Source organism: Elgaria multicarinata, chromosome 17 (assembly GCF_023053635.1).
Source record: "Elgaria multicarinata webbii isolate HBS135686 ecotype San Diego chromosome 17, rElgMul1.1.pri, whole genome shotgun sequence".
Lineage (NCBI taxonomy): Eukaryota > Metazoa > Chordata > Lepidosauria > Squamata > Anguidae > Elgaria > Elgaria multicarinata.
Genome location: NC_086187.1, coordinates 21,373,759 through 21,385,994, shown reverse-complemented (window position 1 = coordinate 21,385,994; position 12,236 = coordinate 21,373,759). Strand labels below are relative to the sequence as shown.

Below are 12,236 nucleotides of genomic sequence, written 5' to 3'. Positions count from 1 at the left end.
AGTATGCAGTCTGAGTTTCAGATGTTTTGGTCTCATGGTCATAGAATCATAAAATAGTAGAGTTGGAAGGGGCCTAAGGCCGTCGAGTCCAACCCCCTGCTCAATGCAGGAATCCTCCCTAAAGCATGGATTCCTGCATTGAGCAGGAAGTTGGACTCAATGGTCCCCTTCCAATTCTACTATTCTATGATTCTGTGACCATGAAACCAAAACATCTTATGGTCTTGGCACTATGGCGTGGATGGATGGATGGACACACACACACACACACACACACACACACACACACACACACACACTATTATAGCTTGGTCCTTCATTTAAAAATAAAGCAGGACATATTAGAAACAAACACACACATACACACCTTCAACAAATAACGGATATGTAGAGAGCAACCCGGACAGCCTCCTCCTCTTCTTCACACAGAACATAGTTAAACTATGCAATTCGCAACCACAAGATGCGATGATGGCCACCAATTTGGACGGCTTTAAAAGGGGGTTGGATAAATTCCTGGAGGAAAAGGCCATCAATGGCTACTAGTCCTGATGGCTCTGTGCTACCTCCAGAATCAGAGGCAGTAAGCCTGTGTGCACTAGTTGCTGGGGAACATGGGTGGGAGGGTGCTATGGCATCTTGTCCTGCTTGTGGGTCCCTGGTTGAGAGCTGGTTGGCCACTGTGTGAACAGAGTGTGCTGGACTAGATGGATCCTTGCCTGATCCAGCAGGGATCTTCCTATGTTCTCCCTGCCCCGTGACTATATTCCAGTTCCAATCACTCCAACTAGAAACTTTCCTATTTCTCTGTCTGTCCAACCACACCTACCCTTCACGCCGGATCCATTTCTAGCTATCACGAGTCCATCTCATGTCATTAACTCCTTTTGATGAAACTCTCCACCAATCATCTTGAGGTATTAGGAAGCCAGAAACCCAATTAAAGGACAGTCAGGCACCAGTTGTACAGAATTGTGGAAGTGTTATTGTCTTGGGCTAGACAACTTAAGTATAAGACGAAGGCTAGTAGTCTAAAGTAGACCCATCAAAATTAGTGGGACTTGAGTTAGTTGTGATTAACGCATCTCATTCATTTCAGTGGTCCTACTCTTAGTAGAACTAACATTGGATACTACCCATTTCGCCTTACCCATCTAATCCACGTTAAATGACAAGGCAGAAAGAGACGCATTTATTATTTTGAGTTTAAAATGGCAAATCCAGCCTGCCTTTTCAGAAAGAAATCCAGGCTGGTTGATGCTGCTCACAGAACAATAAAAGTATGGGTCTCATATAAAATAGCATAAAATGCTGCAGAGTGTCATAAAACTCAACTATATAGGGAGCTTGTACGCAAACACTTGGCCTGAAAATGCCTGTCTAAACAAGTATGTTTTTATTTGACTCCTAAGCATTTGAAGACTGGCCTCCCTTGGGAGGAAAGCACCATATATACTCTTTTTCCATCCTAAAATCTACTTTGGAATTTTTTCCTCATGTTACAGATGGACACAGGGTGTTCCTTATGTTACAGCAGGCGATATTGTGGGATTATTTGCGAGGCTGTGAACGTTAGTCGCCAATGAAAACCTTTACTAGCCTAAACATATTTGTGAAATGGCAGTGCCCTGAAACAAACAAATATCAGCTTCCTTTTTAATTTGCAGACAGTTCCTTATTTATTTTATTATTTATTTATTGCATTTATATCCTGTAGCCTCGTGTGGCGCAGAGTGGTAAAGCAGCAGTTTCTGCAGCTGAAACTCTCCCCACGGCCTAAGTTCAATCCCAGCGGAAGCTGGTTTCAGGCAGCTGGCTTGGGTCGACTCAGCCTTCCATCTTTCTGAGGTCGGTAAAATGAGTACCCAGTTAGCTGGGGGAAAGGTAATCATGGCCAGGGAAGGCAACAGCAAACCACCCCGCTATAAGGCCTACCAAGAAAACGTCAGCGAAAGCTGGTGTCCCTCCAAGAGTCAGTAATGACTCAGTGCTTGCACGAGAGGTTCCTTTCCTTTCTTCCTTTATATCCTACCTTTTCCCCCTTTTCCAAGGAACCCAGGGCAACTTATATGATCCCCTCAAACACTCCATTTAATCCTCACAACCCTGTGAGGGAGGTTAGGCTGAGAATCAGTGGCTGGCCCAAAGTCACCCAGTGAGCTTCATATCTGAGTGGGACTAGAACCCGGTACTCCCGAGTCCCAGTCCAGCACTCTAACCACTACACGACACTGGTTCCTTATCTAGAAGCTGTTCTTATCTGTCAGAGGCAATAGTGTGAAGTTCTCTTTATAAGAATGGAGATACTGGTTCACACATATCGACAAACTAGAGTATGTATTGCATATGGGTTGTCGTTGAATCATGCATTGTTGTTTAATCATGGGTTGTCATTATGTGCAAACTCTACACTATGGTTTAATGATGGGTTGTTAGCCACCAACAACCCAGAGACCACAACCTAGCAACAAACCATGGGTTCTCTTCCTGGGTTGTTCATCATTAAACCATGTGCAAGGTTGGCACATAACGATTCAATGACAAACCATGATTCAATGACAAACCATGATTCAATGACAAACCATACTCAACCCATACTGTATGCCTGGTTGTTGTTGCATACAAACCAGGTCAGTGCCCCATATGTGAATGACTTGAATGGGGTAGTAGGTGAGAATTGGACAGATTTGGAACGGCAGCTAAGGTGAGCCTAGATTGGCTCAAAAACAACAGTCTTGGGGCTCCTTAGGTCAACATTTGTTGTGGCGTAACGATCCGTGGTCTTTCCTCAAGCGCATAAAGTATTCTCAGTGGGCTGGTTTGGATACATGTGTATGTAAGTACAGAGCAAAAGTAACAGCAGGCTCAAAAATGCCATGAATTGCAAACTGTATGAGGCCTTTTCGTATGTTCCACTCCATGGGATTGAAACTGCATGGAGCAGATAGGGCTGGGCTGTGTTTACTGCACTCTCATCTTTGCTGTCCATGCATGGTGTGTGTACATATTTGTAAAGGAGACCCTACTGTATACGCATAAGTTCTCCCTGTGAATTGGAACTCTGATGGTTGAGATGGCAGTCTCATGGAAAACGGCCCACAATGGCCACAGTTTGTCACATTTCCTTTTGGCCTCTGTGCGAAGGAATGGGCAGGACAGCATGGTCTTCCTCCCTGTCTGCGTTGAGAAAGGAGAAGGGGAGGCAGTTCAGTGGTTATGTGTCCTGCTTTAAAGAGGACAGTCCTTGATTTGAAGGCGTCGACTATCACATTGAATCATTTTATGCAATGGCGTCCTCTTATTTTGGAGAGATGTTTCCTCTTTTGTGTGTGATGTGTAAGTGGTCACCCTAGAAGGCAGACAGGTTTAACTTCAGGGTAATAAATCAAGGCCTAATCTACACCAAGCAGGATATTGCACTATGGAAGTGGTATATAAAAGGAAGGAGCCAAGCAGGATATAGTGGTATGAAAACGGTATATGATATGTGTCAATGAGCCCCAACAGTTGTCACTGCATTTCAATGCTGCTATAAAGCGGTAGTGTGACTCCTGCCTTTTATATATTGCTTTCATAGTGCAACATCCTGCTTGGTGTAGATTAGCACCAAGTCTCTAGCCATTTTATCAGTAGAGTTATAGGGAGAATCTATGTGGGTGATTTTTCTACCCAGTTAACCATTGAGAAGAAATAAAGCTGCTCCCAATTTCCTGTGTCTTGGCCAATGAATACAAAGCCATTGGGATAATTGACTGGCAAAGGAAGGAGCGATGTTACCCTTGGTTGAAAGTGTGGGGCGTGGTTATGCAAAGCAGGGCCTTTTCAGTGCTTACTCCCTCAGTTGGCGGATCTCATGGGGCATTTGAGGCTTTAAAGAAATAGTGCCCCTATGGTTTCGTTTCTGCTTTTGTCTTGTGTTTTTTTTTAAAATGTTATTTTAACACAACTCCGCACATTACACCTGAATACTAATAATTCTTCTAACAAGCATAAATATCACATGAAATATCCAAATGCATGGGAAGAAAGGAAAAGTAACATCTAGTAATGAGCATCGTTCGTAACAACTTAATAAAATCTTGATTGGAGCTTGAAATGGAACGCTTATTCATGATGTAAAAATACCCACTGGCCTCCAGGCCTGAATTACATCCTGATGATAAGTTGTTGAAGTTTGAAGAGCTGTTAATTGGACTCCAAACCACTTCCTCTGAAATTTTCTTAAACCACGTTGCTTTCCTTGGTTTGAAATTTGACTTCCAGTATTTTGCAAATGATAGTTTTAGTTCAGCCGTCCGTAGCTGTAGTTGGTAGATATAAAAGAGGTTCCTGTTATTTCTTGGTGACGTGCGTGTGAGATAGTTTTACATAAAGGAATGCATTGCTTTTATTGATGTAACCCACCTAGTCAATCATAAAGATGGAGACGGGGGCATATAAAGGTGTTCTATCGAACAAAGAATTTCAAGGATTATTATTATTATTAATAATTTATTTATTTGTATCCCACCTTTTCCCCAATACTGGGACTCAAGGCGGCTTTACAAAATTAAAACATATACAGTAAAAACATATACATAGAAATATACAAAAGTTAAAAAATATAATTAAACCATCTCTAGTATGAAATGATTTAAAAGTTTAAAAGGCAAATGACAAAGAAAAATCCAGTGCATTAACAGAGGTCCAGACTATTCCCCAAAGGCCTGCTGGAACAAAAAGAGTTTTGCCTTGAAAGCACATCATGGAGCGAGCCAGTCTAGCTTCCCTGCGAGGAGAGTTCCAGAGCAGTGGAGCAGCCACTGAGAAGGCCCTCTCCTGTGTTCCCACCAGGCAAGCCTGTGATGGTGGTGAGACTGAGAGAAGGGCTTCCCCTGAAGATCTCAGGGCACGGGCAGACTCATAAGGGAGAATATGGTCTTTTGGATAACCTGGACCCAAGCCATATAGGGCTTTATAGGTCATAACCAGCACTTTGAATTGTTCCTGGAAACAGACTGGAAGGTTACTTGAAGAAACATTTCTCAGTTCTAGTATATGTTGATTCTAAAAAGGGTACATGCAAAAGACCTGGCAAACTCCATCCTATATTGCAGGGATGCAGAACGTCTTTTAGCCCAAGGGCCAAATTTCATTTCAGAGTAGCTTTTTGAGGGCTGCATTCTAGTGCTGGGCAGGGCTGAAGAGGAAAGGGGCCTGGCCTAAAGCAAAACATATAGATATTAAAAAATAAAAATAAAATACCAGCATTTAAGGCTCTTATTGCCAAGACAGGCATTTTAGAATGGGCAAATCCCAGGAAACCACAAATGATTGGTGGTTGGAAGAAGGGGGTGGAGCCAGGAGAACTGGGTGTGGAGCCAGGAGGAAGGGGGCGGAGCCAGGAGGAAGGGAGCGGAGCCAGGAGGAAAGGGGCGAAGCCAGGAGGAAGGGGGCGAAGCCAGGAGGAAGGGGGCAGATTCAGGAGGAAGGGGGCGAAGCCAGGAGGAAGGGAGCGGAGCCAGGAGGAAGGAGGCGGAGCCAGGAGGAAGGGAGGGGAGCCAGGAGGAAAGGGGCGAAGCCAGGAGGAAGGGGGCGGAGCCAGGAAGAAGGGGCGGAGCCAGGAAGAACGGGTGGAGCCATGAGGAAGGGGGCGGAGCAAAGAGGAAGGGGGCATGGCCTTCTGGGGAACCCTGGAGGGCCAAGGGCCTGTTTTTCTGCACTCCTGCTACATCGTGTATTATATTTTCAATGATTTTGATTTCTTGAGACTCTGAGAAGAAGATATGTAGGTGAAACTAAGGTTGTGTTTGAAACAGTTGGTCAATGAAATGTTGGTTAACGCAATGCTTTTTTGTAATTAAACAGACAAAAAAAGGCTAATGAACTAGTTTCCAGAACCCAATAAGAATAATAACGAATATGAAACCCTGAATTTTTTTCTTTTCCCGCCTTTTTTTTTTTAGGATATGATGATGTCTCAGAGACCAATTTGATATCACACAGTATTCACGTTGCCAAACACGTGCAAGACAATCGCCCGAGACCCATTCGTAGGAAAAGAAGCGTCGGTAAGGAACGGGAAAACGAAATATATTGTTTTGAAACGCTGTGAGTTTTGGGTGATTGATTGAAGGGCTTTGCAGCTGACCTTGAAAAAAAGAAGTCATTGTTTAAAAATACAAGGGGGGAAAGGGGGAGAAAAAGATCTTTTAAACCTGAAGGCAAGGGGCGGTGGAGGGAACACACACACACACACAAGATTTCTTATTTTCTGCTTTTTTTCCTCTTGCACAAGTCAGTTGTCTTCCGGTGGAGTAACACATCCGAAAAATTCTTTACATTCATTTTTCATGTCGAAGCATGTTCACAGTGAAACGTAAGTTAGGAAAAGTGGTGCTGTGTTGTGCACTAGCTCCAGCTTCCAGACCAGCCTTCAGGGCAGCCCCACGTAGAGTGGGGTGGAGTTGACCATCAGGCGATCAAAAGAACATAAGAGCCCTGCTGGATCAGACCGAGGGTTCATCTGGGCCAACCAGCTGCTGACAAGGGACTCACAAAGCAGGACATGGTGCAACGGCACCCTCCCACCCACCCTCCCCACCCACTGGTGCACATAGGCTTACTGCCTTGGATACTGGAGATAGCACACAGCCATCAAGACTAGTAGCCATTGATAGCCTTCTCCTCCAGGAATGTGTACAACCCCCCCTTTTAAAGCCATCCAAATTGGTGGCCATCACCCCATCTTGTGGTAGCAAGTTCCATAGTTTAACTCTGCACTGTGTGAAGAAGTGCTTCCTTTTATCTGTCCTGAATCTCCCTGTCCTGATGACCCCGGGTTCTAGTATTATGGGAGAGGGAGAAAAATGCCTCCCTTTCCACATTCTCCACACCAGGCATAATTTTGTACGCCTCTATCAGGTCTCCCCTTAGCCTCCTTGTTTCCAAGCTAAACAACCCCAGCTGTTGTAACCTTCCACTTCCATGACAATCTAGCCCACACTTTGTGGGTGGGGGCAGGGCAGAGAATGTGGCTTACTTGCCTGCACTTTGTTCCCTTGACAGAGGAGGCCATTCCGGCTGTCTGCAAAACACGGACCGTTATATACGAGATCCCTCGGAGTCAGATCGACCCGACGTCAGCAAACTTCCTGATATGGCCCCCGTGCGTGGAGGTGAAGCGCTGCACGGGCTGTTGCAACACCAGCAGCGTGAAGTGTCAGCCGTCACGGATACACCACAGAAACGTCAAGGTGAGGAGGACCAGAGCGTCGGGGTAGTCCGGTGGGGCACGGGGCGTGGGGCACGGCATCTCTACACGTCTTCCGTTCAGTGCTGCCGCCTACATTTTCACCATCAGTGGCCAAGCAGATACCCGTCTCTCTTCCATTAAGGGTTGGTGCGCGTGGGCTTACGTTGACCGCTTCATTGACCGCATGGGCCAAGCAGATTATCTCTCTTTTTCACCCTGACCGGAATTATTTTTGTACAATTCAAGGCTTTTCCCCTTATAGCCCAACATACTCTTGGCCGAGGCCTCTGCTCCGACTATGCCCCATCCCGAAATCCCCCTGCACCCTTCAACAACTCTGCCCATTTCCCCCCTTTTGACCCTCAGGCCTGGAACTACTCCCCAAGCTCCGCCCATAGCCCTCCCTCCATCTCTTCTTTCACAAGCCGTGCTTCATCTGATCTTTCTGACTTTACCTCCTGATACACCCCGATCCGTGACTTCTGCCCCTCGGACTCCACCCCTGTCAGCAACCCAAATGCCTCCGGTTCCCTTAGGAGGCTCCGCCCACTTTCCCTCACCACTCCTTATGTCTAGAGTGCCCTTCCAGGTCTTCTGTGTGGTGGCAGCTCTCTGAAACCTCAACAGTGACATAGCACTAAAAGTATTCAGAATGGATGAGCATCTTGTGATTCTGACAGCGACCTTGCAAGGGAGGTCAGTACTGTTACTCCTATATTTCAGACAGGGATAGGTTAAGTCTTTGTGTGTGTGTGTGTGTGTGTGTGTGTGTGTGAGAGAGAGAGAGAGAGAGAGAGAGAGAGAGAGATTGACCGAAGACCACCTACAGAGTTTGTGCTAGAGGCAAGATTTACACTAGAAGTATCCTGAGTCATAATTGTTTATTGGACAGGGGTACAACTATATACAGATGGCATCCAGGGGTCATAATGACCCCCCAATATGAATTCCTATCCATTCTCATGGACTTCTGGTCTGTTTAATCCTGCGCTCCCCTGCCTCCAACTCCAAAACTTGCAGAGGTAGGAATGAAAACACAACGCAGATTGGTAAGCAAGCTTAAACATGCAACAGAATCGCAAGGTTGGGGTAGCTATTGTTTTGCTCCATGAAAGTTGTGATCAACGTTGAGATCATTTAGAATCTGCTCCAATTCCTCAGAGGTGCATTGTTTTAATTCTTCCCGAATTCCATGTAAGTGGGGTCTAATTGTCTGCCTTACCCTTCTCGAGAAATCTTTAAAACTAAAACATAGACACACATGATGCTGGTGGAGGCTGCAACGCGCCCCACAATCAACCCCCTCATTGTAGGAGAATATTTAAAGAATGATGCAGATTAAAGTTGGTGGTGTTTTTTTTAACGTATTGTTTTATACTGCTCTGGGGTCAGTTATAATCCCCCAATGCTTAGGAAGGCTAAACAGCGTGAACCACCCAGCAGACTCAATTTTGCTTTTCCCACAACCTCACTCTTGATTTTAGAACGATAGAATGACTCAGGGGACATTTTGAATGTAAAAATCCCTCCACAGCCATGTTTCTTAAATTAAATATTATGTAGGCTAAATTGAGCTTTTATTTGTGGAAACACAGCCCTTTTGATCTGGGGCGGTGAGTGGGGGATGTATTTCATATACACTCTTCTCCTGGGATTTGCAACTCCTTATGGCTTCATGCCACATTTACTCATTAGGCAAAATCCAATTTTTCTGCCTGCCACAATCTATCAAACAAATATTTCCCCAAATGGATGGTATGTATTCATCAGGTTGGGCTGAGTCCCACTGTCGGTTTTATACAAATCGACAGCACCTCTTTAGAGGTAAAATTCACCGGCGCATTCATCGGTGAGGGATTTTGTTCTCATCGGCTTTTAAATCAAGTTTGTTGGGTTTGTTTACACAAGCAGAATTCTTGGGTTGTTCTCTCAGGACGGCGATCCGAAAGCAGGGTTCGGCAACCAGAGGCAGCTGGGCCAGATTTCGTTTCTTGAGAGGCGTTGCTTGGCCTTCCTCAATTCCAGTTTTAGAGGCCAAAGAAGCTTGGAGGAAGTAATGTCTTCCATAATGGGACAGTTCACTAAATTGGTTACTGAAAGTAGTGATGGGCGAATCTCTCAATTTCACTTTCTCCCTAGCCCTTGGGTCTCCATTCCTAAATTCAGTCCGTCCTGAACATCAAGAACTTATTTTTAGAAGTTTGCATAGACCTTCCTTCACGTTTTTGTGTGCATTTCTCCTAATACATGTGTTTTTGTATGGTGTTTTGCCTAGTATATACCATTTGTTGCATATGTACTAGGCAAAACTAACTCATTCAAATCTAACTCATTTTTTGACATGATTTTCATGAACCTTCACAGTTTTTGTGTGTACGTTTCCCTAACATGCATGTTTTTGTATGCATTTTTTTGACTGGCGAACTCCAGTACAAAAATTTGGAGACATGCGTATTTTGATGGTTAACTGAGCTTCGGTTTGTGTATTGATGTGAAACTGCAAAGTTCGGAACTTTGGCATTAAAATGCAAACTGAGGAAATTTCTCCCCATCTACAGTGGATAAACTCTTACTCATTTCCCAAAATGGCAGTCAAGTTTCAAACAGGGTCCTAAAGCCAAGAGCCAGTGTGGTGTAGTGGCTAGAGTGTTGGACTGGGAGTCGGGAGACCCAGGTTCTAGTCCCCACTTGGCCATGGAAGCTCACTGGGTGACTTTGGGCCGGTCACAGACTCTCAGCCCAACCTATCTCACAGGGTTGTTGTTGTGTGGACAAAATGGAGAGGAGGAGGATTATGTAAGCGGCTTTGGGTTCCTTGGAGGAAAAATGGCAGAATATAAATGCAATAAATAAACAGTTCACAATGAGGCAATGGAATACACTTGGTCTATTGTACTTCAGGAGACAGGTGGGATGGAGGGAGGGGGTGATATGATTGTATGAAGGAGCATTAAGAATATAAGAACATCAGAAGTGCCCTGCTGGATCAGACCAAGGGTCCATCTAGTCCAGCACTCTGTTCACACAGTGGCCAACCAGCCATCGGCCAGGGATGAACAAGCAGGACATGGTGCAACAGCACCCTCCCACCCATGTTCCCCAGCAACTGATTTCATTCATTCCCTCCACATAGAAAGCCAGCATGTCAGGAAGAAGGCTGGTACAGCCTGTCTTCTCTGTGGAATTGTGACATGCCTTAGACCGAGTCAAACCACGGGACCATCCACTCCCGGATTGGCTCCTTTGATGAGGACGGGCCCTGCCATTGGTCAAAATGAGCCATCCGCCATAGGCATTCATCCTGAGCCCTGCCACAGCCGAAAAAGAAAAAGAAAAGGTGAAGAAGTAGCTCAGTGGGTGAGAGCATGACTAAACCCAACTGTTTATCTCTGGACCCACCTTAGGTTTTTGGGTTTCCCAGTCCAGGAGATCCAGAATATTCCCAGGCTGCTCTGTACAGCTAAAGCAAAGAGCAATGCAGCAATACATCAGTCCAAAGTATGGAACCCTGATTCGGTTGTGTTTCCTGAGCTGAAAACGAAGCAGTTAAAAAAATGAAAACGGAAAAGTTGCAATTTTGTCATTCAGATGTTATTCCTGCTCAGAATCTTCTTTGCTTCCTGATAATATTTTCAAAGCAGTCCCTTCCCCCGCCCCATTTGCAGAGCTTCAACAGGCTTGGCAAACGTTAATTTTAAAAGCAAAGGAGGATTAGGGATGATCTAATTAACTTGCAGGCCCAAGAACAACCGGAAAGGGTCAGCAAGCACGAGCGGCGTGCTGCTGCAGTGTTCATTGGGCGGGAGATTGTGGCAGCCTTCGTTCTTGCTGTCCCTCTGTTTTTGTTGACTAGGAGAGATTATGGGGTCCTCGAATGTAACAGTGTTCGAGTCAAACCAGGTCTCCTCTAGGCACTCCTGACTCGCCATAGGTGACCGGCTGTTTCTGAGCCTTATTTAGCTCCTTCCTGCATGGGACATTGTGGACAATTGTTTAGGCGCTTTTGAAATCCCTGGTGGATCTTGATAGTGTTGGCATCCTAGTCCTCACGTTCCTCTTTGTTGCCAATGCATTGATCAGCAGCAGTTGAAGGGGAAGTAGGGCTACATCACCGTGGCAGGGTATGTAATTCTGCCTCTGTCAGGATACATGGCCCTCAAACCCAAAGTCCTGCAGGGCAGGCGCTGATTGGCTATTCCTTGTGCCACCAAGGGCTGCAGGTGATATGACTACAATGCAGGCAGATGGAATTGGGATGCTAGAGTCCCACAGCACACAATTGAAAAGTCAGGTGATTCCAAAGAGCCAATCATGTCCTGCTTGTTCATCCCTGGCCGATGGCTGGTTGGCCACTGTGTGAACAGAGTGCTGGACTAGATGGACCCTTGGTCTGATCCAGCAGGGCTCTTCTGATGTTCTTATGTCCTTATGTACCATTGCCTTGCATAAAGCTCCCAAGCAGGCTGAACTCTTTTAGTCCAAGCATCAGGTCATTGAGGGAGACTACCAGAGTATCCTTCTGCCCCAAACCCTGAAGAGCTGCTGCTGGTCAGTGTGGACAATACTGAACTCAACAGCGTAATAGTCTCTCCTGGTACTGGCCTTTATTCCTGAATATAGTCCTAAGGTCCCCAAAGCTATTTGCTCTGTCCTATCAACAGCATACTTTGTAAAGGGGGAATTCTGTCTGGTCATGTTAGCCCTGCCTCCCCCAGTCTGGGGAATCTGGTTGGGGATGGTGGGATTTATAGACTAGTACATCTGGAGGCCTTCCTCCTGGTGCCTCTTCCTCTGGAGGAAGCTCGGAAGGTGGCGACAAGGGAGATGGTCTACTCTGTGGTGGGCCCCCGTTATGGAACCATCTTCCCCAACAAGGCTTGCCTGGCGCCAACATTGTTATCTTTTTCAGTGCCGGGTAAAGATCATCTTCATCTCTCAGGCATGAGGTTTTAAACGGCTCCTGGATTTTTTCTTATTTTTAATTGTTTCAAACTGTTTAGAT

At 45.6% G+C, this 12,236-nt stretch overlaps 1 protein-coding gene across 1 annotated transcript in view; it reads left to right on the top strand.

Moving 5' to 3' along the window:
* The window catches only part of PDGFA (platelet derived growth factor subunit A), a 62,264-nt gene that overhangs the window by 34,874 nt on the left and 15,154 nt on the right, over nt 1-12,236 (top strand). Inside the window, exons 3-4 of the mRNA XM_063143655.1 lie at nt 5,946-6,050; nt 7,048-7,235. Coding sequence (XP_062999725.1) covers nt 5,946-6,050; nt 7,048-7,235 — 293 coding nt within the window. The remainder of the gene's footprint in view (nt 1-5,945; nt 6,051-7,047; nt 7,236-12,236) is intronic.